Source organism: Sarcophilus harrisii, chromosome 1 (assembly GCF_902635505.1).
Source record: "Sarcophilus harrisii chromosome 1, mSarHar1.11, whole genome shotgun sequence".
NCBI classification, from domain to species: Eukaryota; Metazoa; Chordata; class Mammalia; order Dasyuromorphia; family Dasyuridae; genus Sarcophilus; species Sarcophilus harrisii.
In genome coordinates this window covers 49736520-49764501 of record NC_045426.1, presented here as the reverse complement: position 1 = coordinate 49764501, position 27982 = coordinate 49736520, and the positions used below count along the sequence as shown (strand labels likewise).

At 38.9% G+C, this 27982-nt stretch overlaps 3 protein-coding genes across 3 annotated transcripts; all 3 read left to right on the top strand.

The window, feature by feature from the left end:
- Positions 1–226: 226 nt before the first annotated feature.
- On the top strand, positions 227–12844 carry CIDEC (cell death inducing DFFA like effector c). The gene is made up of 6 exons (XM_003762408.3): positions 227–306; positions 688–765; positions 1040–1190; positions 6187–6342; positions 7334–7521; positions 11919–12844. Exons 1-6 carry the CDS (start codon positions 302–304, stop codon positions 12094–12096), a joined length of 756 nt encoding a protein of 251 aa, XP_003762456.1. The 5' UTR covers positions 227–301; the 3' UTR covers positions 12097–12844.
- An 8455-nt stretch (positions 12845–21299) lies between these two features.
- LOC116422574 (cilia- and flagella-associated protein 251-like) lies at positions 21300–21866 on the top strand (the record flags this gene model as incomplete). Its single annotated transcript, XM_031961349.1, has 1 exon — positions 21300–21866. A coding segment is annotated over one exon (567 nt), but the record flags the coding sequence as incomplete, so codon positions are not given.
- Positions 21867–22301: 435 nt separating this feature from the next.
- RPUSD3 (RNA pseudouridine synthase D3) lies at positions 22302–27843 on the top strand. Its single transcript, XM_012543625.3, has 9 exons — positions 22302–22531; positions 24224–24360; positions 24893–24937; positions 25084–25180; positions 25665–25772; positions 25862–25946; positions 26182–26305; positions 26510–26649; positions 27035–27843. Exons 1-9 carry the CDS (start codon positions 22317–22319, stop codon positions 27236–27238), a joined length of 1155 nt encoding a protein of 384 aa, XP_012399079.2. The 5' UTR covers positions 22302–22316; the 3' UTR covers positions 27239–27843.
- The last annotated feature ends 139 nt before the right edge of the window (positions 27844–27982 follow it).

The following is a 27982-nucleotide window of genomic DNA, read 5'->3' as shown; positions in this document are numbered from 1 at the left end:
GATGCTTTCCTAGAATTGGCTAGAGGGCAGTTTGGGGTGGAGATAGATTCGCTAGGTAGAAAATCAAAAGAAATGTGATTGCAGTAAGCTTCTTGAACATAGTAGTGTCTGCTAGCCAGATAGGTGAAAAGTCTGGGGAAATCGACCTTCCTCACTTCAATGAAGGATTCCCAAACTCTTATGTAAGCGCTTAGTTGGCTGTGGACTCTGCTCCATGGAACAGAGTTCAGTTATCTTGGGTCTCTTTAGCTCCAATCCCAGGTTTCCTTGGCAGTTTGAACATAGCAGTGGGACAGCAGACATGGAGTGAGTGTCTGGGGAGGAGTGATGGTTAGAAATGGACTAGAACTAAAGACCCCTACTGAGGGGAGGACTAAACCAAGAACAGGCTTAGGACCTGGGGTGGGTGAGTGGGACTATAGAATCAGATGTCTAAATTAGGAAATTTTATTTTCTGACTTGGAATCAGCTGCTGTTAGTAAAGTAGCTAAGCAATAAGCCCAGTATTAGGAATGTCAGGCTAGGGGAGAGAGGTATTAGAGGGGTAACAATGGTAGTAGATTGCTTCTCATGGTTTTGTTGCTGTAGTGCCATTTTAAAAATGAATCCTAGAGCTTCCTCTGCTGGGGAGAGGTTGTGAGGAAGAGAAGTTTTACTTGAAATGAATGGTCCTTGTTTTCTTTATAGGTCTCAACCAGAACAGCTGACCAGGATGGAATATGCAATGAAGTCTCTCAGCCTTCTTTCTCCAAAATCTCTTTCCAGGTGAGGCTTGTCCCTATTTAGCTTGCCAAATCAATTCCCTAAGATATATGACCATAAGAAGGCACATGGTAAGCTTGTCCTCTGGTACCGTATTTATGTTCTGATTCAAGCAAGATGAGGTTTACCATGGAAGTTTTCCTGAAATAAATCTGAAATAGACTTCAGAAGGAAGGGAATGTCATTTGGCTGGGAGGAGGAGAAAGGTGGGTAAAAGGTTGGAGAAGGTAGGAGTTATAGAGAGGACTCATCTTTACTTTTTTATCTGGTTTTCCAGTTGGGTAGCAATAAATACTTCTGTGGTGACACAGCAACTGTTGGCTGAAACCAGTTCCGTGACCAAAGCCCATCCCTATCGTGTCACCAATGCCAGTCGAAGTATTCGGAAGGGGATTATGGCTGATAGTCTCTTAGACCTTAGCCACAAGGTGAGAAGCCATTTTAGATATAATTATCTGTAGTTTCATCTAATTCACTTATGTTTTTAGAATATTATCTCAGGCTGACTTTCATAAGTACAACTCTATACACAAGGCAAGAGTGACCCAAACTTACTTGAAACCCAGACTACCACAAGCTAATCTGTTTCAGAATGGAAGGAACCTTGGGAGGATTAATTTTAAATCAACCTTTGTATTTCTCAGATTAAAAAAAAAATTGAGCCTCATAGAATGGAAGAGATGTGTTTGAATTAATGTATACTTTGTCAGGCCTTCTTATCTCATGGTTCTGGGATACTTTTTCTTCTCAAATTTCCTTGTATCTTGAATATTCTTTATTTATCTTTCTTTATGAACATCTTATCCCTTGTAAGAGAGATTAGAGATTAGAGAAGAGTGACTAGAACCAGGAGATTATTATACACAGTAACAAAAAGATTATGAGATGATCAACTCTGATGGACATGGCTCTTTTCAATCATGAGGTGATTCAGGCCAATTCCAATAGACTTGTGATGGAAAGAACTATCTGCACCAGAGAGAGGATTGTGGGGATTGATTTGTTTTGAAAATAAAAAGTTATTATTTTAAGAAATAATATATACAGAAAAAAGATTAGAAAAGAAAGGGAAAGCAGCAATTTGGCAAAGCCAACAAGCATATTAAGTATTTCACAATATGCACAGTATTCAGTACACATAATACCCTCCCCCCTCCAACTTCCAATGATGAGAAGTGCATTTTTCAGCTCTTCTCTAGAACTAGGCTTAATCAAATAATTTCAGAGCTGAAATTTTTTCTTTTTTTCCCCCATTTCAGTCATATGCATATTTTCTTGCATCAGGTGATAAGTCTTAGAACTGTTCTTGTCTTTATTAGCTATACTGCCTTGAACAAAGATGCTACTTAAATGTTAGAATTGAATTAGTGACAGAGATGAGATTAGAACTCAAGTCTTCTGACTTTTCTATTACATTGTAAGTTTTTTTAAGGCATACTATTGCTGACATAAGGGTAAGTCCCTTCCATAACTACAGGAAGAGAGTCCTTTGGGCAAAGTTTGGTATGAGGAGAAGCTCTGGGGATTCCCTTTAGACCAGGATTTCTTAACTTTTTGCATGTGATAGATCCCTTTGGCCCATGGATTCCTCAGAATAATCTTAAATACATAAATATATGATTATAAAGGAAATCAAGTATACTGAAATAGTTATCAAAAATTAAAAACAAATTTAAATCTTGTGTGAAGAAATCTTAATTTGTCCCTTAAAAAGCTAGTTAGGTTGGACAACTTTCTGAAATTTGTCAATAATCTCATCTAATAGTCTGGGCACTGTTCCAAACTCTATATAAATTACTTGTCCTTGGAATAATTCTGTATTAAATGTAGACCCCATGAGCAAATTATCTTAGTCTAGTTTTTTGGTGGTGAAAAAAAAATATTACATGGAATAAATATTAAGAATAATTTAGATTAGGAGTCAAGGGACAAGTTCTGGTCCCAACTTTGTTCTGGTCATCACTTGTGAGTCTGGGCAAGTAGCTCAAGCTCTGTGTACTTTACATGTTTTCATCTGTGAAATTTGGATAAAATTGGACTATATCCAAATTCTCTTCAAGTTTTACAGCCTTATCTTCAAGTAGACAATTTCTGCCCAACTGGCTGGGACTAAAGAGGAGGTATATTTTAATTTCCTCAAAGAATGATACTTTGTATAAACCTTAATCATATCACGTCCTCCTCTTCTTGGATCTTTGTGATCTTTTCCATCCCTAAAGATATCAACTGGCTTAATTTCCACTTAATAGCCATTCTGTAGACCAGGGGTGGGGAACCCTTTTTTCTGTCATCTGGATTCTTATAACATAAGTAGTGGCCCTTATAAAATTATCAACTTCTAGAATTCAAGCAGTGGGAGGTGGTTGTACCTAGTTATCCACTCAGCATCAGCTGTGGTTGCCTTGGTAAATGATTTCTTGGCCTTTGTATGACGTGAGAGCTAGACATTTCCCCATCCCTGCTGTAGAAGTCTAGAGCTCTAGAGTCGGAAAGAAGAGGCCTGGCCATTAGAAAAGGATTGTCAACTTAAAGGTGTAAAGAAACTTTTGAGATCATCTAGTCCAAGACCCTCATCTTCCTAGTGGAGAAAACTAAGACTGATTGAAGGAAGTGACTTTTGAACCCCATCCTGTCTTAGATAAGCCTTATAACCTCGGTGGCTGAAGTTGGATTAGATGTCCTAAGGTCTCTTTCTCCTTTACATCCATGATTCTAAGTCAAGGTAAGATTTGAACCCAATTGCTGACCCCAAACCAAAACCAAATACATTACATTGCCTCTTAGCTTTGAAGAAGAAATGACAAATGACACATTATTCCTTTTTCCCTTTCTTCTCCAAAGAATTCTTGCATATCCTCCTTCATCCTTATTCTGTAAAATTTAGATGTAATTAAAAGTAAAACGAATAAGACCAATAATTATGCTTCTCACCTTCCTCTCAATGGGAGAAGAGAAGGGAGAATAATTATTTATCTCCTTCCCCTGCTTCAGCAACCAAAATTAGTAAAGTCAATCTAGAATTAAGCTCCTTTTTTCATTGAAGCCTCTTCTAGACTACAAAGGAAACACAAGACCTCAGCAAGTCTGAAGGTCTTCTAATTGTCACTGTTTGATTTGTTGTCTTAAGGAGAATTCTCCCCCCTCCCATTTTTCCTCCTCTTCCCAAGCTTCACTTGGACCCTTCAAGCATCACTTTAATTGATTCTAGCAAACTCTTGTTTTTGTTTAGGGAACACCAAAGATTCATACCAAAGCAAACTTGAGAGTTACTGAGATTCTGAAAGACTGAGTGACATAATCACTGTTACATGGGTTAGAGGCAGTAATATCTTTTGGACTCCAAGGAGAAGCCTCTGTGACAAGATAACTAGTTTGTCACAAACTGGTATCTATGGCACAGTTATCAGTCAGTGATGACTAACTGGTTTTCTTCTGTCATACCCGATAAGAATGTTTTTTTGTTTTTTTTTAAAGAAGCCATGTTTGAACCTCTGTTGGCACAGGACAAAAGAACCTGAACTGTTACATAATAAGACCAGTTTACATCCTATTTCATATACTCTGCTTAAAAAGGCAGAGAAGCTTGTGATGTATCTTAAATCATAACAGGAACACGTTCTAGCTGTGTGACCCTGGGCAAGTCACTTAACCCCAATTGCCTCAGCAAAAAAATAAAATAAAATAACAGGGACAGCAATAACAATCTATATAACACTTTGTTTGCAAAGTGCTTTATAAATTCTCATTTAGTTCATAAGTATTATTATGATTATTATCTCCATTTTACAGATAGAGAAACTGAGGCAATCTACAGGTATGCCTCAGAGTCACACAGCTAGTTTATGTCTCTCTATTCACTGCATCACCTAGCTGCCTCTAGAAAAGTTATGGACAATTGTCCATAGTGAGATGAAGACAGTCAGATTGTAGGTCCTGAATTTCATTTTTTCCCGAGCAACTCTTCTAAAGGTCCTTTGCAAAGTCAGTGTGAGTTCTAGGAAAAGAAGGAAAGGTAGATTTGTTTCTCTCGGTGCTACTTTCTATCCTGTCTTGTGTTTTTCAAAATTGCCATCCTGATTAATTTCAGAGTTGTCTCTGAGGACCAAGCACATTCCCCACCCCACCCCAACCTTAAGCAAATCCTGGCAACATTGTAAAGGTACAGAAATAGAATTCAGATAATGATTCACTTCCTACTGAAAGAAACTTTGTCTACGCTATTGAATCTGGTAACTTTGTTCAACTACTTAAATCACAAGTGGCCAGATTTGTTAAAATGAAGATAGTAACAGCTGAGAAATCTCTCTTCAATCTGTCCCATTTCTGCCATTAACTCGCTCTATTCCTTTTTCTCCCTTTAAGGGGCTGGTTATCTCTCTAGTGCAAATACATAGCAGTCAGAACTATTTAAGACCTTATTATGTGAAATGATTATTATGTCAACTTAACTCCTATCTGTGGGCAAGTCAAATTTTTGCATTAGACTAGAGTTAAAATGATACAAGAATGTACCATAAAGTGGAGATGGGGAAAGATCCAGGAGACTAAAAGGCAGACTGTTCTCCATATTTGACTCCCTTTTTGGAAGCCACTAAACATTTTTGAGTTAATTTAGCAAAATACCAATAAGCAAGATTTTTATAAACTTAATTCATTTGTATTTTTTTTAAAGATAGCATGAATAGGCATGGAAAATATATACTAGTTAATACTGTTAAGGTTAAGAAGTCCTCCTGTCTTGGCTACAAATTATCTTAAAACCTAAGTGGGATTTCAAACATTCTAAAATACTGCCTTGAGCAGGGAAGGAGTTTTAAGCATGATCCTTTAAAGTGTTAGTGAGCAGTGTTATAGGCAATACTGTTTTCTATGATATACTCATTTCAATACTTTTTCTATGATCTAGTAGTTTCATGTCTCATAACGGTCCGTAGTCAACTGTTTTGCTTTTTCTGGACATCTAATTATATAGTTTATAGATGGTAGTAACAGTTAACAGTTATTTAGTGCCTATTCTCTGTGAAACTAAATGCTTAACAAATATTATCTCATTTGATCCTCACAACAATCTTGAGCGATTGATGTACATTTTACAAATGAGGAAGTTGAGGTAAACATTAATTGGTTTGCTCATAGCTAGTAAGTGTCTGAGACTCAATTTGAATTCTCATCTTGACTCTAGGCCCAGGACTCTATCCACTATGGCACCTAGGTGTTGGAAAACTTTAGAGCTGAGAGAAAGATCTTAGGGACCATTTAGGGACTGCTACTTTTCATCTTTCTACTCCCACTACTTGGCTCTTATATTGAACTGAATCTCAAGCTAGTTGATATCTTGACTTCTATTGAGGATGGGAAGGAAAGCAGGGGTTCGAAAAGAGAAAAAACGTCCAATTATCATAAATTATACCTTTCTTTCCCTAGGTACAAGAAGCTCTGTCAGTGGTAGAGACCTTCTCCCTGGTTCTGGAAGAAGATGGTACTATCATAGAAACAGAGGAATATTTCCAGACATTAAATGAAGGAACAGTTCTTATGGTTCTAGAGAAGGAGCAGAAATGGCAACCCACACCCAACCAGGTAAACCAAGTCAAGAGGATACAAGGGATTAAAATTATCCCATCTATAATAAAAGAGACTGAGACAGAGCTCTGAGCTAAATGGCACTTTATTAAAGGGTCCATGGTTCTCTCTAATGAAGTAAACCAGAGATCTTTCTCACAATCTGAGATGCTCCTTCTTTCAGAAACCTATTTTTGTGGAGCTAGATAGATGTCTAATCATTTAAGAACAACTATATTAAATACAAAATAATTATATCAACTGACATATGATACATAAGCTAAAATAAGCAAAATAATGTATCATCAGGGTCACAAGTTGGATGAAGTAAAGAATATCTCCTCATAATATGAACAGGCTTCAGAGCAACTAGGTAGCACAGTGGATTGAACACTTGCCTGAAGTCAGGAGGACTTGAGTTCAAATGTGACCTCCAACACTTAACATATCCTAGTTCTGTGACCCTGAGCAAGCCACTCAGCCCTAACTGCCTCAGCCAAAAAAAAAAAAAAAAGAAAAAAAGAAAAAGAAAAGAAAAAAGAAAAAAGATGAACAGGCTTCTCTTTAAGTTGGTCAGGAGGAAATGGTAAAAGCAATCTCATTCACTAGTCATAAGATGGTCACCTGCTCCTAATGGACAAGAGATTGATATGGAAGTACAAAAATATTTTAGGGGACTTTTAAGGTAGTTGCCTTCTCCTCCATGTAGAGCTTAATTACTGTGACTAGGCAAAACAAGTGTGGCAATTAACTTCCTATTATTAAGCAAGTGAACTGCAAGTGAATCTGCGGTTCACAGCTCTGGGGCCTTATATACAGAACAAACTTGATATGATTCTGTCAAATTGATTAATACTGATCAGAATAGAATAGGAATCTAAATGAATTATTTCTTACCAGGGGAAAGAGAAGATAAAGCTCTAGTGGTGGCGGAAGCTATCTGCTAACTACTCTTATCCATATCTTAACTAATCAGCCTATCTCCCATGACCTGTAATGCTCATTTTAGGGGCCTGGATACCAGCTCTCCCTCTCTCCAAAGCCTTTTAAGAGGATGGATGTGGCTTCTGTGACCTTTGACTTATACAAAGCAAGGCCAGATGACTTCATTGGCTGCCTGAACGTGAAAGCAACACTATATGGCAACTATACACTGTCCTATGATCTACAGTGCTCTGGGGCCAAGCGCATCATGAAGTGAGTAGCTTTGGGGAAGACAACTCGGCTCCCTGAACACATTCATATACTTCAATAATCTGTTCTAATTTAGCTCACCAAGTATTTACTCAGCTAACGTGAACAGAATCCTATCCTAGATGTTGAGATACAAAAGCTTAAGATATGGTCGCCGACCTAGCTGCCCAGTCAAATGGAAGCTTTATTGTTTCTCAAACATGGCATCATATCTCCATGCCTTACTCACCATCTCAGAACATCTTGATTCCTTTAAAGCTCAGCTCAGGAGGTAACTTCTATATGAGGTCCTTCTTGAAGACTTCCTTCCAGCTAATTTATTTCACCTTGCTAATTGTTTTTGTTCAGTCATTTCAGTCATGTTCAACTCTTCATGACTCCATTTGAGGTTTTCTTGGCAAAGATGCAGGAGTGGTTTGCCACTTCCTTTTCCAGTTCATTGTACAGATTAGGAAACTGAGGCAAACAGAGTTAAGTAACTTGTCCAGGATCACATATCTAGTAAAGTATCTGAGGCCAGATTTGAACTCAGAAGATGAGTTCCTGACTCCAGACCCTGACTGTATCCACTGTATCACCCAGCTGCTCCTTCCTTATACTTGTTTGCATTTTCCTATCTGTATACTTGTAGGCTGCTAAGTAGTGCAATGAGTAGAGTGTTTGACTAAAGTCAAAGAGAACACAGTTCAAATGTTTTCTTAAATTCTAGATATGTGACCCTGGGAAAGTCACTTAAATTCTTAGCTTCAGTTTTCATGTTTGTAAAAATGGAGTAATAATAACACCTATATCATAGGTAGTTAGGATCAAAACAGATGTAAAATGCTTTACAAATCTTAAAGCACAATATATGTACTGATGATGATAATGATATGTTGTTGCCACTTAGTAAAATTAATCAATAGCATTATATGCCTACTATCACTTCCTTGAAATTAGGAACAGTTTAATTTATCCTTGTATTTATAGTGTTTTATATTCAGTAGATATTTTAAAAATGTTTGAAAGAGTTTTACATTCTAGTTGAAGAGACAAGGTGTTAATTCTCCCTGCTTGAGTACAACTACAGCCACTGGGGTGATTAAGGCAGCAAGTGTCTTAGATTAGCAATGTCCAGCCCAAACAGAAATGGAGACCACTAATCCATGGATAAGGATCTTTGCAGGCAACATATTGATTTAATTTTAAAATGTAATTAAAATGTAATGTAATTTAGTTTAAAATGCAATGTTTTATTGTATTTTTATTGATTTTATTAAATATTTCCTAAACATTTTAATTATATTCTGCAACCTGAAGTGTTGGCCTGCTGTCCACCTCTACCTTAGAGCATAGAAGGAGAGCTCCCTAGGAGCTGGAGAGATGGAAGAAGACTCCCCTATATAAGATGGTGTTCAAACTATTCCTTAAACAGAAGGAGTTAGGCAGATAAAATGAAAGGAGGGGCATGTGAGGAATCTCCCCAAACCTGAGAAGTCTTTATCACTACAGATTTATAAATTACCTGAAGAAGGGCAGGAACAGGCCAAGGTACATGACTGAATAGAAAAACATCCAGGAAGTCGTCCTAAGCCTGGGTATTTGATTGGCACAAACAATCTAGTATCAGTAAAGGAACTATAAATGAATGAGTATACTTTACTCATACATATACAGATTTGAATCTAAATAATACTTTTATGAATATATAGTGCAGAACCATCTTATTTGGTCCCCTCCTCCACTAGGTAGCTGTCTGTTTCCAGGAGACTACAAGATACCACATTATCAGTATAAAGTCTTCAATTATGCATGAAACAAAAATCATTAGCTGCTTACATAGAAGCAGGGCTTCTGTCCATCAGAATCCCCTAACTCTCTGTGGCTTTTATATCTTTTAATTATAGCTTTTTATTTACAAGATATATACAGGGGTAATTTTTCAGCAATGACCCTTGCAAAACCTTCTGTTCCAACTTTTCCCCTCCTTCCTCCCACCACCTCCTCCAGATGGCAGGTAGACCAATACGTGTTAAATACGTTAAAGTATATGTTAAATAAAATATATGTATACATGTCCATGAAGTTATTTTGCTGCACAAGAAGAATCGGACTTTAAAATAATGTAAAAAATTTATCAGACTGAGAAGGAAATCAAAAATGCAAGTGGACAAAAACAGAGAGATTGGAAATGCTATTAGTGGTTCACACTCATTTCCCAGAGTTCTTTCACTGGGTGTAGCTAGTTCTATTCATTATTGAACAAATGGAACTGATTTGGTTCATCTCATTGTTGAAGAGAGTATGGCTTTTATTTCTTTCTGTTCTACAACCTGAGAACTTCATCCATGAAATCCTGGCTGCTCTCTCAATCTTACTTCCTCCCTTACATATAGGCCTGAACATAGCTGACTTCAAAACCTGTGGGATTTCTTATTCCCTTCTTCCCACAATAGCCTAGGTGACTTTTTGGCTTCTAAAAGCTTCCCAGAAGTCACTTATCTCTATCATTATTCCAGAATATACAGGATGTCACTTGAAAGTTTTCCTTTGTGTCCAGGCCAAGGATATATTTTCTATTGCCTGGTTGAAAGAGCAGTAACTAGGAAGAGTCTGAAGTTTGAGGCCCCAAAGATTAGACTCAAATTTGCTTGATACAAACAAAATTGCACCTTAAGCTGGATATTAATATTCCACTAATGCCCGAAGATTTCCCTCTATCCAGGACAGCTTACTTTCTGTTGTCTGTCTGTCTGTCTCACTCTCTCTCTCTCTCTGTGTGTGTGTATGTGTGTGTCTCTTGTTCTCTGTGTGTGTATGTGTGATAGATCCCTTTGGTGAAGCCTATGGACCCTTTCTTAGAATAATGTTTTTAAGAGAATAAAATAAATATATGGTTATAAAGAAAATCAATTATATTGAAATAGTTTTTAAAATATTAAAAACAGGTTCATGGACCCCCAGATTAAGAATCCCTAGTTTAAGGAAGGCTGGGAGGGAAAGATTTAATGTAGCTCAGTTGGAGATTACAAACAGTTAGTCAGCAAGCATTTATTAAGTATTCAGTATGTGCCAGGCAATATGCAAAGTGTCAGAGATACAAAGAAAAGCAAAAACAGTTCCTGTCCTTGTGGAGCTTACATGCTAATGGGGAAGACGACATGCAAACAACTATGTACATATAAAATAAGTTGGAAGTTATTTCAGAGGGAGGGCACTAGCGTTAAGAGGGATATGGAGAAAACCAGTGAAAATACAGAGAATTGGAAGATGGAGAATCTTATGCAAGGGAAGGTTGTGCCAAATCACCAACCTTACTTTCCCCCCTACCGTCATCTGGGTCCAGTGACAGGATACAGATCATAATGACAGGAGATAGCCCTGAATGCAGTAGGAAGATCTTGGCCTTTTTCAGCTAAGATCTTTTAACAGGTCTAAGTTTGACTGAGGCAACACCCATTCAGTAATTAAGGCTAAGTAAGAAATGAGATCCTCTGAGAAGGAAGGACAAACAACTTCTATGAGTAGGAATAAGAGTTCTTTTTTTCCCTCCCCTCCTCTTCTCATCTTAGCCCTTCCCTTCCTCCTGTCCACATAGAGTATCATAGCCTTACCTGAGGTGTTTTAAATTTTAATCACTTGGGGTTTATGATTTAGGACCATGCTTTAAACCTTAAAACCAACCCCAACTTGGTCATTGTTTGGGTTCTGATTTGCTCAGGGTGAAAATAAATAGCAATTGTTTCTATTTAAGCCAGAAACTCAGGTCTTTCCCTCTATGTAAAAGTCATTCTCTGTCTCATTTCTTACCTAGCATTAATCACTGACTGGGCATTGCCTCAAGCTGAGATCTGTTAGAGACTTTAAATGAAAAAGACCAAGGTCTCTCACTGCCTCCAGAGCCATCTCTAGTCATCTTGCTTTATATCTGACCACTGGATCCAGATGGCTCAGGAAGAGAAAGTGAGGCAGGTGACCTTGCACAGCCCTCTCTCACTTAAATCCAGTTCATTTGCATAGCCTGGCATGACCTCCCCGATGATATGGTGGTTTTTGAGAATGAAGAACAAACAGCAATGAGCCACACAATTATTCTGCCTGGTGATGAGAGATTTAGGGGTTGAAGATTATATTCAGGAGGGTGATAGTGTCCCTGATAGTAATAAGAACATGAAAGAAGGAAGGGTTTGGGGACAAAGATGAGTTCAGTTTTGGACATGTTGAATTTAAGATGTCTGACACAGGACATCCAGTTTAAGATGTCCAGTCTTGGGGATGCAAGACTGAAGATCAGACGGGAGATTAGAGCTAGATCAACAGCTCTCAGACATGTTCTAACGCGGTTTTCCCTCCTTCTAGAGTTGCCCTTCAAATGACCAAATGCCTTTTCCTCCTTTTTCCTCCCTACCCTCTTTACACAGGGAAGCTCTCCGATGCGCTGTCTTCAGCATGCAGGCCACTGGTCATGTCCTTCTGGGGACCTCCTATTTCATGCAACATCTCCTTGAAGACACAGAGAAGCAGCAACCCCTGGAGGGGGTGGTATCATCTCTCCCATTGAAGCTCATAGTCCCCTCCTTTATGAAAATGCTACAGTGAAGCCTCAGTTCAGACTGAATTGCTGAGAGCCCAGAATGCTTAGAACTAATGGTTATATCTTCACCATTTTACCACAAAGTCAGAGGAAGAATGGAAGCAACAGGTGTGGACTGAAGGGGAAGCTGTGGGCTTTCTTGTGCCCTTTCTCCCAACTCTCCTCCAAAGAATTTGGCCAACATTTTAGCTGGGTAGAGTGACCTGTGGTGTAGTCACAGTCCTCTGGAATCCATGATCACTGTAACACATTTCCCTGCTCTTGCCTCACTCCAGCATTGCCTTATTTTGTCACAAATTAACCTAGTATTGTGGGACACATTTGTAATATGTAACTTATGTAAATTATAGCTTCCTTGTCTCTTTTTCTTGCCAACTCGGTGCAATCTACAGGATTGGGTGACAGAGGCCCATAGGCTATAAATTCAATAGCTTGGGATCACTGGCTGAGCCACTGGAATGAGAGCTGGAATTTGAGGAGTTTGAAAAAGAGGAGACTGGATCAGGTTCTTACCATTTCCATTCCTTGGGGGGTATACTTAAGATATTAAATTTAGCAATCTCATTACACATAGTGGGAAAAGAGAACCCAATCATAAAACAAGTGTTTCAGAAAAAGCAGGTTTATGATAAAGTTTTTTTTTTTTTTTTTTTTTTTTTTTTGTTGTTGACTAGATGAAGACTGAGTAGGATGCTGTGGTGCTTATCATTTGTGTCTAGATTGGGGTAATGGTATGATCCCTCTACAGGTTGAGGTGGTATGAGGATGTCAAAGATAGTGCCCCAGACTTGTATGAACTGATGAAGAGTGAATTGAGCAGAATCAGGAGAATAATTTATACAGTAACAGCAATATTGAAGAAAACATTTGAAAGATTTAGAAACTCTGATTCACACAGTGAGCAACCATAATTCTAGAAGACTCAAAGGTGAAATATGCTACCCATTTGCTGATTCAGAGCAATGAACTCAGGATGTAGAGGGGTGTGTGTGTGTGTGTGTGTGGCCAATGTATAAATTTGTTTTGTTTTGACTATACACATTTGAAGTAGGTTTTTGTTTTTCTTGCTTTATTTTGAATGGAGATAAAAGAGAGAGGATGTAGATCTGAAAATAAAATAAAATGTAATTAGTTTTGTTTAAATGCTTGACAATAACAAAATTGCTTCCTTGTTTTTCTTTTTTGTTTATGGGGGAAAATTCTATCTTAGATGGGTTAAAGATTATTGTAGGTGGGTGGCAAAAATTTCTAAGAAGGTAATGGATAGAGAGGAAGGTAAGGTGTTATTTGCTAAATTCTCTTTCCAAAACTAGATTTTGGGACCTTTGAGTGACACTTGGGTGAAGGAGCCACCTAGATGTCTCAGTGGATAGAGCACAGGCCCTGAAGCCAGGAGGACCTGAGTGACACTGGAAATGACCTTTGATTTACTCAAGATTATTTAAGAAGGGAGATATGGCTGCTCTCATCCATCCCCTCAGAGGTTTTGAGTCTCTATAGCCCTATCAGGACATTTCAAGACTATGGGCAAGATGTAGACAATATTATTGACTGGTTTTGGGAGATATCAAAAGGCAAGAGACAATGACTACAAGAGTTATACCAACTAACTGGCAAGGAAAGTGGTTTGGTTTGCCTTTCAGAAAGTAAATAAAGATCTTAGAGAGATACTCATGGTACTCCCTTAACTCTTATACCTTAGTTGGTTTCCACACATACTATATGTGAAATGCTAATTCAGATACACATAAGTTCTAACAAAGGAGAAAAGTTTTATAGGTCTGTGGATAAATGTGTGTGGGTTATTTACATTCTATAGGGAAAGGTATGACTTATTAGCATAAATTTACCAATACAAACTGGAATTTTCTATGCAATTTATAATGTAAGTTGCCTAGAACAGGGAGAGCCAATATGTTTCAGCAGGGACTCTGAACCCAGGTCTTCCTGGTTTTGAAGCTGAGTTTCTGTTATTATTTGCTGTTTCTGTTCTATGACAAACAACACTGATTTGATCCATTTATATTCCTTAAGAGGAGAAAGAATAGCATTTAAAGTTATAAAATTCCAAGAAGAAAAGTATAGTTGGGCGTACAAAATTACAGGAACTTGGTGTGATGGCCTGGGTACAGCAATTAAAGTTTTGCTATGCCAAACCCATGAATTAAATGGTTTTAGGGTAGATTATTTGGACACTAAATAGTACCAAGGATAGAGCACTGATCTTGGAGTCAAGAAGATTATCTTCACAAATTCAAATCCAGTCTCAGACACTTACTAGCTGTGTGACCCTGGGCAACTCATTTAACTCTTATACCTTAGTTGCTTATCTATAAAATGATGAACTGGAGAAAGAAATGGCAAAACCATTCCAGTATCTTTGCAAAATGGGGTTCCAAATGGAGTGATGAAGAGTCAGAAATGACTAAAAATTACTCAACAGCAACAAATAGGGAATATTTTGAGCAAACCGATCTGTAAACACAATAGAACTGTGTCCAGACCCCATGAAATAAGTTGATGTTTTAAAGAATTCAAAACTTAAAAAAAAAAAAAAAAAAAAAAAAAAAAAAAAAAAAAAAAAAAAAAAAAAAAAAAAATCCTACCCAGCAATGAGGTCAAATCATCTGGAGAAACATGGAGAGATCAGAGAAAATCCCATAAAAGCACTCAGCTTGGTCTGGGATTCAAGGCTAGAATTTGGGGTGTGTGGCTGAGAAGGGAGGCAGGATCAATTTGTAAGAGCAGATTTCCTGGTATCTAAGCCAGGAAATGTCCTGTGTCAGTTTAACTATCTGTGCAATGGAAGCAATTTCCTGTTCCATTTTCATGTTGTGGTAGTAGCTGAATGAGTTGAGTGCTTTTAGCTCCAGGAAGTTTGCCAGAAATAAGTAAGTAGCCTCATCCTGATGACTGTTCTTAACAATCCACTGAGGCTGCATTGGTCAATACATTGATCAGGCTTCCCATCTTTCGATATTTCCCTTTATGCTACTGTGGTCATTGTGCCCATTCTCTTGATTTTTCCCACTTCTGTTTGTATCAATTCAAATAGATCTTTCCAAATTTCTCTGAATTATTATTATGTATTATAACACAATACCATTCCATTCCTGTAGTATGCTATATTTTGTTCAGCCGTTTCTCACTTGACGGACAACTCCTTTTGTTTCTGATTTTTTATTTCTATAAATAAATGCTATATTTTGGCATCTGTGTAGCATTTCCCCCTTATAGACCTTGTCTTTGGGGGCATATATCCCAAGATCAGATGATACTTTCCACCTTTTTCTGTTCCCTTCTATTTCTTACCCCCTTTTCACTAAGTTTCAATTTAGGCATTTATTGCTTTTCATGCACTGGATACAAATCAGTGTTAGAACGGAAAGAATATGGGACATTAAGAGTCAAAACCCAGGTTCTATTAATAACTAGCCCTGTGTCTAGCCATTAACTAGCAAGTTACAACCTTTTCATTAATGCCACATAGATTGTAATGAAAGGTAGATTAATAATGTATGTAAATGGTTATGCTATAAGCAATGTCAAGTAGGATGATTTCAGAAAAACCTGGAAAGACTTAAATGAACTGATTCAAAGTAGGAAGAACCAGGAGAATATCGTACATAGTAACAACAACATTGTATGAAGAATTCTAAATGATTCAGCTATTCTTAGTAATACAATGATCCAAGACAATTACAATTACATTATTAAATGAAGCATACTATCTGCCTGTAGAGAAAGAAATATTTAAAAAATTATGACTGAAGCATGCTATTCATTTTTTCTTTCATTCTTTGAGTTTTCTTGTACAAAATGACTAATATGGAAATGTTTTACATGATTGTACATGTATTACCTATATACTGATTGCTTATCATGTTAGGGAGAGGGAGGGAAGGGAGGGATAAAATGTATAACTCAAAATTGAAAAAAATATTTTAAAATCGTTTTAGTGTGTAATTGGAGGAAATAAAATATTACATATTAAAAAATAAATCTCAGCTAAAGTCTCAAAAGAAAGAAGGCATGTTTTTACATGTTTATGACTGTGAACAATTATGTTTCTGAAGTATATGTAAATAAGCAAAAGCCTAGGATGGAAGGATATTGGCTAGCTAAAGTATACAAGGCAGATGTTTTAGTAAAGAAGAAATTGTTCTCTTAAATCAGCAGGGTCAAACTCAAATCCCTGTAGATTGCATACTGACTTAGAAAACCACATACTAATATTATTTAATATTGTATTTGTATTTATTTTGTTAAACATTTCCTAATTACATTTTAATCTCTTTTTGGCTATATTTGAGAGTTTTGTAGGCTGCTTATGGAGAGCAGACAGTTCTAATCCATCTATTTTGCCAGTTTGGAAATTTACAGATGGGTCAGCTCCAGTCCCTTTTAAGGAAGGGACAGAACCCTTTTTCTCTGTTTTTCCCATTATATTGCCCTGGGGTCTTGGGACTATTAATGACCTGTATTTAGTCAAGGTATTAACTGGTTTCAAGGAAAGAACTCTGGATTTAAAAATTAGAAAACTTTATTACTGATTAAGTTTATATTTGTTATTTTCCTCCTGAAAAATGTGAAAATCTTAGAAGCAGAGACAGTCTTGCTTTTCTGTTTGTATCCTCAGCACTTAGACCTGTATTTGCACATAGTAAGTAAGCCCTTAATAAATACTTAATTCAACTCTTCATTCAGTGATGCTAAAGAAGAGTCATCAATTTTCAGATCCTCAATTACTTTACCTCTAAAATGAAGGTAATTATGAGTGATCTATCTACTTCAAAGGATTGTGGGGATCAAATGAGACACTTTTAAAGTGCCATATAAAGTGTCATTTGCAATCACCCTATTCTGTGGGTCTGCTTACTTGTTTAGAGGATTGCTATATTTTTTGTGGGTAGGAGAGGGAAGTGGGAAAGATTTTAAACAGAAAGACAAGGACTCTTTCAGTTTCTAACATAATGGTCATTGATGAGGTCCCTCAGTGACTGGGTGGAGTTGGTTGAGAAAAACTGGACCACTGATGGAATTGTTCCTTGGAGTAGACAAAAAAAGGTTCTGATAGAAATCAATTTGGTTTAATGGGCCCACCCTCTGTGGAGGTGCTCCAGTGAGAAATCCAAATTATGTCACACCCCTGAGGTTCACCCACTATAGAGGTCATGGGCAGCCCTACTTTGTGCAAGAAATCCCAGTCATGTCCCTGAGGTTAAAATTTTCCTATAAATCTGCTTGTGGCCCACACCATCTTGGCTCCACTCTTTTGGGTCAGTCCACAGAGATATTCCATCTTGCGGTGTCTTTCCCTTTAACCCTTACTCAAGCCCCATGGTATCTCTCCTAACTCCACTATGCCTCACAGTGTCTCTCTTCTCAAACTCCATTTCTCTTTTTTATCCCTATTAGCCTGCCAGCAAAGGGTCCTTCATGGGGTGTTCCCTTTCTCTTGGGTAATTGTGAGTTCCATTAAGAAGCTTGTCTTTTCCATCATTAATTATTAAAACTCCTTTCTTGCTAACTATATGCTCTCCCAACTCTATTTCATGTTTACCATTTCTGGTGTCTATTGTATTCCTTCATTTTGTCTGTAATCTCTTCTCCTAAATAAACCTATCTTTTGCCAAAGAGATTGGCCATTGTGAATTCTTCATATTCTTGAACACAAACATTTGGCTCTATCATTTTGTGCTTACCATCATCTGGTGTCCACATCAGTCATCTCTGTCTGAACCTAGCAAGTAAAGCTTTCATCACTTGCTCAGTAAAGTAGTGACTATGGCTTGCTCTTGGTGAGGGGAACTCCTTTATTTTGGATATCTGCCTAGAAAACTACATGATAAACTAATCAAAGTCTGAATAAAAAGGAACCATCCCAACTAAACTCACTGAAGCCTCCATCCAAATCAAGCCAACATTTCTAGAAGTTCCCTGTAGCCATTTAGAAGGATCTTTGCTGGTGTTAGAAATGTAAGCTTTCCTATTTATCTTGTGAACATTGTCACCTTTAATAGAAATTATTTCTGCTATCACATTGTGATTCTTATTGTTCTGCTCTTTTCAAACCCAGGTTCTCCATAAACTACAGTGGGTATGATTGCTTGGATTCATGTTGTAAAGTTCTGGTGGTATCCAAAGTATCAATTAAAAAGTTTGTTGGAGAAAAAAAAAACTGACATCACATGTTGGCTGAGAACAAAACCTGAGACTGTAATAATTTAGAAAAAATTCATTAAGTTGTCCAGCAAAATAGAGAGTTGCTCAACCCTAGTGTCTATAAGTTACACATTATTTCAAATTCAAAGAAAGGTACAAGGAAATAGTAGCTGATTGGCCAGCATGGAGGCAGTTTCCAGGTAGTATAAGATGTCTAATAGAAGAAATCTCACATTTTTTTGCATCAATCTTTTGACCTGGCTGGTTTTCTAGTCAGCAAAATCTAGTCCTAAGTTAAACATTAAACACATCTGGTTTCTGAACAACAAGTCTGATTTCTTCGTCATGATTCAAACAATGTCATGAAGTTTCCCCTGCACACATAAAATATTTTACAGCTATTTTATTAGGTTTAAATACTCTTCTCATTGCTGCCTCCACCCAATTCACAACTCATTAGAGAGGTATTGTGGTATAATGTCTGATTTCTTAAATTGTGATTTGTGACCTTATATGGAGTCTTGGAAGTGAATGTGGGGGCTAGAAATTAGGAATTATTATAAATAAATGTTTGATTTTTTTTTTAACCTATTTTATATACCTATATACCTGGATCATGGAACAATTTCTCAGATGAAAAGGGAAAATTTAAGAATCCCTGGTGTAGTGGATATGGCCTTGGCCTAGAAGCCAGGAAGATCCTACCAAGCCTTGCCTCCCAACTCAAAGGGATTAATTACATGACCCTGGTCAAGTGAGTTACTTCATCTCTCAATGTTCTACATAATTCTCTAAGAATGTCTGTTATGGAGAAAATGCCAACTTGAATTGATAGAGGGAATTTTCTTAGTCAGGAATTCCCTATGCCAAATAAAATCACCTATTTCTAATACTTTATTTATCCCCTCTCTTTTACATCACAATCCATTCTCAATATGTTCCTCAACATAGGACTCATTATTTATTACAGAGGAAAATTTTAAGCAAAACCCAAAAGGCAAAAGAATCACATCTGACAGAATATACAGCATTCCATACCCACTGTCCCCTATCTCTGCTGAGAGGAAGTCTGTCTCCAATTTTCTTTCCCCCGAGAACCCAGGCTACCATTTTAAACCCAATATTCTATTGCGATCGCATACGATTGATAGTGTCCAAAAATATTTAGATTCTTAGTATACCACTATAATTAAAGTAATATCTAATAAAGCAATAGGTTGATGATTCCCCCAACTAGAGTGGTACTCTTCCCATTGATTACTCAAGTAACCAATGAACATTATTAGCTTTTTTGAAGAACTATCAAAGACTAACTAGGATGGGCTAGTTTTTTCCCTGAAAGAGAGAGAAGTTGTCCCTGAGACTTAATTGGTCTAGGGGCTAGATCTGGGCTAGTTGATATGGCTTCCCAGTTACTTAGGGCACAAAAGGTCAATCTCTAAGGAGTAGTGCCCCTTGGATCTGATTGATATTCCATTTCCATTCAAATCAACATACCTTTCTGGCCAGATCCGGTTAATAGAAAGATGCAAGATGGATATAAGGAATTAGCAGCATAACACTAAGATTAATACAGTCAAGAGGACCTGAGTTCAAATCTGACCTTAAACACTTAACATTTCCTAGCTGTGTGATCCTAGGCAAATTACTTAAACCTTCTTCCCTCAATTAATTCACCACAATAATAAGAATAAGAATAAGAAATAGTATTAGAATCTCCAATCTTTTTGGGTTACCCCATGGAAAAACTAGTAAGCTTTCCTCTGGGGACCCAACTTGCAAATATAAATGAAGGCTGAGAGGATGGGCAAAAAGAGCCTTTGCAACATTGGGCAAATTCTTAGTGGACAATTTGTGGAAAAGCATGGACTGGAATTAACTGAGAATCACAAGCCTCTTAATGTCATGGAAAGAGCATCATAACTGTTCAGAAATTGTGGATTCATAATAGCTCTTCATTTATTGCTTGAGTGACTATGAGCAAGTCATTTACTTTCTCTGGGTCACTCCATTTGTGATACGGGAGGAGGAGTAAAATTAATTATCTCTCAGGCTTCTTCCAAACTTAGATTCTATGCCCTGAGATGAGTTACAAAGTTGTTTATTGTTAATTAAAATGTTAATTATTGAGTCCCTGTACTAACTAATGAAATTAGTCCTAGAACTAACAAAAATCCTCAAGAAATGTATAGTCTCTTTGGGGAAACAACATGGAAGTCTGTAATCTCTGCTGCATAAACTTACAAAGAGAATGGCCACTGTGAATTCTTCACATGACTGAATTCCATCATCTGATGCCTACATCAGACACATCAAAAGCACAGGAAATTTTCTAAAGAATTATCAGATGTAATATCCATTGTCAATATAAGAGCTATAAAAGGTGGATTCTAATAAGCATCAGAAGAGAGAGATCCTTTTCAGTTGTGAAATGACTTGTCTTCACTGCCACAAAGACTATCATGCTTAACTAACTAGGAAAATAAGAAGTTCCCATTTTCCTCCATGTTTTCTTACCCTATCCCACTTCAGTGACTGAAGCTCCCAATCTAGAGTCATGCTATCCCGACTGCTGAAAGGCAATTCTCTATCCGGCCACCCTCAGCCTCCCTACAATCTTTTACCTCATCCATCTCTCTGCTATGTTGCTGCTCTGAGCCATTCTCCACTTTCCCCCTTCTTTGCCATAGTTCTGGCTGGTAGGGAATTCAAGTTGGGTTAACTTAATAGGTTATAGTAAGGATGGTGTATAGTGGCTTCTCATCAGGAAAATAAGTTTAACCAAATCCCTCCAAACCCAATGGGCAGCACCTGAGCTCATCCTCTTGCCAAGGGAACCATCTGTACCCTAGAACTGAGAGAAATCTGCATTTGGCTGCTGCTATTTGGCAACTCAGATTTTAGGACCAGTGACACTCGTTGGGAAAACCTAAAAAGAGAAAGCTTAAATTACAAAAGGTGAGGAGAGTTTTAAGTCTTGTGCTGGTCTTCCTATGGTTTGGGGCCATGCCTCTATTTTTTGGAAGAGGAGGAGGAGGAAGAAGAAAAGGAGGAGAAGGAAGAGGAAGAAGAGGAGAAGGAAGAGGAAGAAGAAAAGGAGAAGGAAGAGGAAGAGGAAGAAGAAAAGGAGGAAGAGGAAGAAGAGGAGGAGAAGGAAGAGGAAAAGGAAGAAGAAAAGGAGGAAGAGGAAGAAGAGAAGGAAGAGGAAGAGAAAGAAGAGAAGGAAGAGGAAGAAGAAAAGAAGAAAGAGGAAGAAGAGGAGGAGAAGGAAGAGGAAGAGGAAGAAGAAAAGGAGGAAGAGGAAGAAGAGGAGAAGGAAGAGGAAGAGAAAGAAGAGGAGGAGGAAGAGGAAGAGGAAGAAGAGGAGAAGAAAGAGGAAGAGGAAGAAGAGGAGGAGAAGGAAGAGGAAGAAGAGGAGAAGGAAGAGGAAGAAGAGGAGGAGGAAGAGGAAGAAGAAAAGAAAGAGGAAGAGGAAGAAGAGGAGGAGAAGGAAGAGGAAGAGGAAAAGGAGGAAGAGGAGAAGGAAGAGGAAGAAGAGGAGGAAGAGGAAGAGGAAGAAGAGAAGGAAGAGGAAGAGGAAGAAGAAGAGGAGGAAGAGGAAAAGGAGGAAGAGGAGAAAGAAGGGAAAAAAGAAACTTTGGAACAAAATGTGGAAAAGAAAGGGTCAGGTATTTAAAAGGTTATATATATAAATAGATAGATATAAATATATATTTATACACACACATACACATAATATAAAAGGAACCCTTCAAAACACTGGGGAGAAGGGGAGTGGGAGCTGGCTGGCTGGGCGAGGAGGGTGCACGAATTTGGGAAGCGATGATGAGCGGCGTTTGACCTAACACAAAGTTCGAGGGTCAGAAGGGTCAGCCTTTAGCACGGACCAACTTATGAGAGCATTTGGGGACTGGGAGGGAACTCACGGCTCATTTCGCGCGGACCCGGGCCGCTGGCCCAGCGGGCGGGAATCGGCCCAAGCCCTGACTCTCAGGTCACGCCGCCCGCTTTCTAGTTTCAGCCCCCCCCCTAATTGACAGCCATTTTCTTCAATCACCGCATGGGAGGGCGGAGCTACGCGGCCCGTCGCCGCCCCCCTGTGCTCCACCCCGCCTCCTGCCTCCTGCTCGGCGCATGCGCACATTGCTTCGCCTGCTTTCTGGTTCCTGCCAAGATGTGGGGCCGCGTCTCCTGTCGGTGTCGGTTGTTGTGTGGGGGGACGTGGCCGGGAACAGGGGTCAGGGCACGGTCCGAGACCCAAAAGAGTGAAACATGGTGATTGACCCCGCGGGGGGTGGGGCAGTAGAAAGGGGCGGCCTGACTGAAGGAGCGTGGTGTAGCGTGGGAAGGGGCAGTCGGGGAGAGGACAACGTGGGAGCCGGGGACCGTGAGGGGAGGGGAAAGGAAGTGAGAGGGGGAGGGGAAAAGGGAGTGAGAGGGGGAGGGGGAAAGGGAGTGAGAGGGGGAGGGGGAAAGGGAGTGAGAGGGGGAGGGGGAAAGGGAGTGAGAGGGGGAGGGGGAGGGGAAAGGCAGGGACGGGGAGGAGAGGGGAGGGGCAGGTTGTGAAGGAAAGAGAAGTAACCGCAGAGAAAAGGACAGAAGGGGGAGGGGAGGGGAGGCGGGGATGCTCTAGCCCGCCCACTTCGGGACCGAGACTGCGCAGCCTTCTCGGGGAGCCTGGCGGCCGCCTTCCCGAGGCTCTGCGTTATTCTGACAGTCCTTTCCTGGTGCTCAGCCCCGGGGTCGCCAGTTGCCTCCGTCTGGCATGTTTTTTTTTTTTTTTTAATAGTGCCGCTTTTTATCATAGCAAAGCACTGGAAACAAAGCGGGCAGTGATCCCTTATTTGGGAAACGACTGAGGAAATTCGTCTCTGAATGTAATAGAATGTTATTGCATCCTAAGTAATGCAAGCTATCTTCAGAAAAACCCAGGCGGAATCAGATGGCCTGCTGTAGAATGCAAGGAGCTTAGCTAGGAAAACAAGTTGCACAACGACTGTAGTGATATAAAGCTAAATCGATTTTGAAAGATTTAAGAAGCCAGTTGAATGTAATGAGTCATGAGTCAGGTATATTGGTGATAAAGCATGCTTCCCACCTCAAGGTAAAGGTGATAAACGAGATGAACAAGACGTACATTTTCAGGCGGAAAATGTGTGAATTTGTTTTCCTTAACTATAACTACTATTGCAAGGCCTTAAAGATCCTCTCTATCCCTAAGGTGATTCCCCACCCTGATTTTTAAGTGGTAGAAGGGTTGTTTGTTCATGTATAGATTCTTTTTAAAAATTTTTTTTTGTTTTATCTTTATTTTTAGTTATTATTCCATCTTATGATATATATCCAAAAGAAGTCTATTCATCACCATTATATTGTGATAGTTCAGTTATTTCTGGGTCATGTCTGACTCTAAATATGGCACGAATTCTCAAGGCTATGTATTAGTATGATCTTTTATTATATCATACAGAGTTTTGTGTATAATTCTGTGATCTTAAAACTGCCCCAGCTAAGTGTGGGAAGCACTATTACACTTGTTGGTTGACCAACAGGAAATTAATTTTTTGATCATAACTCCTGAAACCATTGACTAATAAGGTTCAGAAGATACTGAATTAAATTAGACATTTAATTAAATTAAATTTTTATTGTCAAATTATTAAATTATCAAATTAACAATTTAGACATTTCTTTCTTATGTCTTGTAGAGAGCTCCCACATCTAGAAAATCAGAGATCCTTGAATATGTCACACTTATTTGACACTAAAGTTTACAAAGTGTTTCCCTCAGCAACATAGTATTGTAGATAACTTTCATCATTTTACAAATAAGAAAACTGAGACTCGGAGCAGTTAAATGTAATGGTGTCAAAACAGATTTACTCAACTCTCCCCGACTTAAAGACCAGTGTTCTTCACTGTTATATATGACACCAAATTTATGTTCATTTCTTTTTCCATCATTAGGTACCAGATATACCTTAAGGGGGCCAAGAAGAAAGGAGACCTTCATAAACAGCTCTTTCCTGGAATGCTAAAACCAGAGACGCTACATCATGAGGAATTGGCTGAAATGATGAAGACAGCTGTGCTATACCATAATGGTGAGGGGGAGACAGAAGATTTGGGGATCAATAAACTCAATTCTAGGATACTCTTTTACTTTTGTCCTTTAGGGAACAGGAAAGGGACTAGAGCTAGCTCCCATGCAAATTTTTGTTTAAATTTTGTATTAAAAACTTAACATTGTCAATGCAACCAGCTAAACTTGTTTGGTAAGTAATTACATCTAAATAAATGAAAATAAAACATCTAAACAAATACTTAAGGTATTAGTGGTGTTTCAGGTTTTTGAAGTCCTCATCGCCATTCATTTTCTTGATGTTTCTCTTACATAGTGGTAGTTAATGTGTACTTTATAATTCTGATTCTATTCTTTTGTTTTGCATTATTTCATCAAGATCTCTTTCCAGATTTCTTTGTATTTCTCTTATTTATTCCTTTTCATTATAGTATTCCATCACATAAATACAAAATGGTTTAACTATTCCTTTTTTCATTAAATATTCAGTTTATTTTGCAGTCTCACTTACATTTCTAAGCTTTCTATCTGAATGTGATGACTTTGTTTTTTAGGACCTCTGGTGGCCTTGAACAAACCACAAGGATTAGCAGTAACAGGTAGGGCAAGGGGAGGAAGTAGTGTGGGGTTAGAAAGACAGTGGAAGGGATTGTTTAGGATTAAGGGAGTAATGGAAGTAGTCAGAAAGAAGGTTAAAGAATTTGGGAGGTAGGAAGCCTCATTACTTTTCTCCTTGTGTCTCCAGGAAAACCAGGCGAACTTACATTGCTCTCAGTACTTCCAGAAGTAGGCCAGCACCTAGGGTTCAGACAGGAGCTCCAGATTGTCAGAGCTCCAGGAAAGTAAGTTATACCGATCATGTTAAGCCAGAAATCAAAGGCAGAGCTCAGATTGAAAGCTCACATGAGAACTGGATTTGCTCAGGAGCATTAAGTTTTTCTAGCAAGATCTGGGATTGTAGACATATATCCTACAATGGGTAGGATATAGTGGGAAAATGTCCTTCAGTGGGAAACCTAGCTTCTAATGTTAGTTTTGCCACTTAACTATTTGTGTCACCATGAGCAACTAACTTTACTTCTGCCTTCACTTTCCTCATTTGTGAAATGAATCCTAGGATCTGTTGTGAGTTCTGTGGTAGAAAGATCACTGGACTTTTCAGTCAAGAGACCGAGTTAAAATCTTGGCTTTGACATAAAGGCTGCTGTCAGGGTAAATGGCAAACTAAAGTGGGTGGTTGTGAAAAAAGGCTATTATAAATCTTAAAGTATTATAGATAGATGAATGGTGACAATTATAACGTGACTTTTTTTTCTCCTCCACCAGGGAGAGCTCAGGGCTCGTTCTCCTCTCCAGCTCTCCCCAGTTAACCAAAACCTTCCAGAATTTCTTCATACATTCTCGAAGAGCTCAGAAACCCACAGTGACCTACTGGTGAGAGGCAAATGCTAGTTTCCCCTTTTTCAATGCTAAGTGCCCCAGGGTGGCTGCTCTGTGACCTCCTTCCTCTACTTTTCACTCAGGGCTGTAACTGTTGGGGTCCCAGATACTACCAAAGGTGAGATTCAAGTTTCCCTGAAGCTGGATCATGTTAGGGGAATGGACCCGGTGAGTTTAATGTTAACATTAATTTCTTGCTTTTGGGGAAAGAGGGGATGAGTTTCATAAATTTGGTAAAGGAGGTTTGGTGAGGCTTTTATTGGGCTCACTAATCAGGAGTGATGGTTTGCATTAAGCATCTAGTACCACTGTGGCCTAGCCTTAGTGGTTCTTACATTGGAGGTGGGGAGGGGGAGAATAGCACGGAGTTTGAAGCGTTTTTTTTTTTCTTTCTGGGGAACAGGTTGTTCCAGTGAAGGCCCCATCTCGACAGGCCTTAAGAGAGGGTGTCAAGAAAACCCTGACCCACTTTTTTGTGGAAGATTCCACATGTGACTCTGCTCTGATAAAGCTCCAGCCGCTTACAGGTAGGAGCTAGGGACATCTACCGGGATTTCTGAAACTGTTTCAAGAGGGCAGGAGTTTGGTGGGTTTACCCCTCTTAGCTAGCACTTGGGGTCTTCTTAGATACTTCATGTTTGGCCAGGGAGATAAAGAGCCATCAGAAGGAAGAGTTAACATCTGGCTCCAAGAGGCAGCTGGAGAGTTCTTGTTGTGACTGTTGTCCCTAGCATTTCCCAGCCAGCTCCTGGTGCATATGGTGCTTCAGCTGTGTCCTGTGCTTGGGGATCACGTGTACTCTGGCCGAGTTGGCAGCGTCCTGGGTGAAAGCTTCCTATTGCCATTGGAGACTGCAATTCCTCAGACACAGGTACCTGGGTTTGCTTTGCTTGCCCACCTTTTTTTGTTTGGAAGTCAATAGCAAGGTAGTACCTTTTGTCACTGGTGATTCAATGGGATACAACAGAAAGCTGGGGTGGTAGAGACCTGGGTTCTAATCCCGGCTTTTGACATTTTTTGACTTTGCATGTGTGAAATAAAAACTTTTTGACTCATATAAAATGTATTTGGACTAGATTTTAAAATTGTCTTTCAGCTATAATATCTTATGTATTGTACAAATGTCTGGATTTGGGAAAGAGACAACTCAAATTCACATTATTCCCATTTTGAGCCTTCACTTCAAATGAGAGCAACTATTTGGATTTTCTTAACTGATAGATCCATGTCCTCAGTCTTTCTTTTCTACCCTATAGGTCCTGAATGATCTGCTCCTTCATCGTCTCCAAATAACTTCAAATGAAGTGGCCCTTCTACCCCTCCATCTCCACCTGCATCAAATACTTCTTCCCCAAACCTCAGTGGCCCCTACAGTACTCATAGCTCCTTTGCCTCCTTTCTTTTCACAAACCCTGTGGAACTTAGGGCTCCAAATGTCAGGGAAACCAAGGAATAATTAGCAGACAACAATCAAAATGGCACTCAGTTCATAAAGTGAAAAAAGTAGGTAAGAGCCAAGTGGGGAGGGTTGAGGAAGATGGCCTGCTTTCTTGTCTGGGAAGCACATGTCCAGTCCTTCTACCATCCTGGCCTTTTTTTGGCAAAAAGAAAAAAAAAAAGGAAGCTGGGAAGATTCTTTCCCTGGAGACTTTGTGTCCCTGATGAAGTTAAGGTAATCTAGCTTCCTACTGAGTAGTAGTTAGTTTTTGGCATATTCAAAAACTGATGATTCCATTTGATGACACTCTTATTCTAGAGGAAGGTGACTCTCTTATATTCTCTGAAGGGCCTGCCTCAGGAAATTTTCCCGATTTTCAGCTTGCCCATTACAAGTGATCCCTATATATCATTTGTGTCTCTCCTCTATTATACAACATCGACTCTCTCTGAACTGCCTTCTACTTCCTGGATTTGACACCTCCCACAGAAGTGTTTCTTTATCATGACTTCTGAGGAGCCTTTCCCCCACCCCTTACTCATACATTTTTCAGCCAGCCAAGCCTGGTAGTGTGTCCAAACCCTGTCCTAACTGCTCCAACAGTAAACGTAACAAAAGCAGAATGTATCTCAGTTCCATTTATTTTCGACCCAGGATAACTTCTTTGGCCAGGATTTAAGTTTGGGAGGGGAATATGAGAAGCATGGCCAAGAATGTCCCAATTTCATGATCTCCAATTTCTGGAGTTCTCTCCTGGTCCTTCCAG

Coding starts and splice junctions, on each gene's coding strand:
- CIDEC (XM_003762408.3), top strand. Junction 766..1,039: donor TCTCCAAAATCTCTTTCCAG/GTGAGGCTTGTC, acceptor CTGGTTTTCCAG/TTGGGTAGCAATAAATACTT. Junction 6,343..7,333: donor GGCAACCCACACCCAACCAG/GTAAACCAAGTC, acceptor TGCTCATTTTAG/GGGCCTGGATACCAGCTCTC.
- RPUSD3 (XM_012543625.3), top strand. CDS start 22,317: ATGGGAGGGCGGAGCTACGCGGCCCGTCGCCGCCCCCCTGTGCTCCAC. Junction 22,532..24,223: donor ACCCAAAAGAGTGAAACATG/GTGATTGACCCC, acceptor TTCCATCATTAG/GTACCAGATATACCTTAAGG. Junction 24,361..24,892: donor AGCTGTGCTATACCATAATG/GTGAGGGGGAGA, acceptor TTTGTTTTTTAG/GACCTCTGGTGGCCTTGAAC.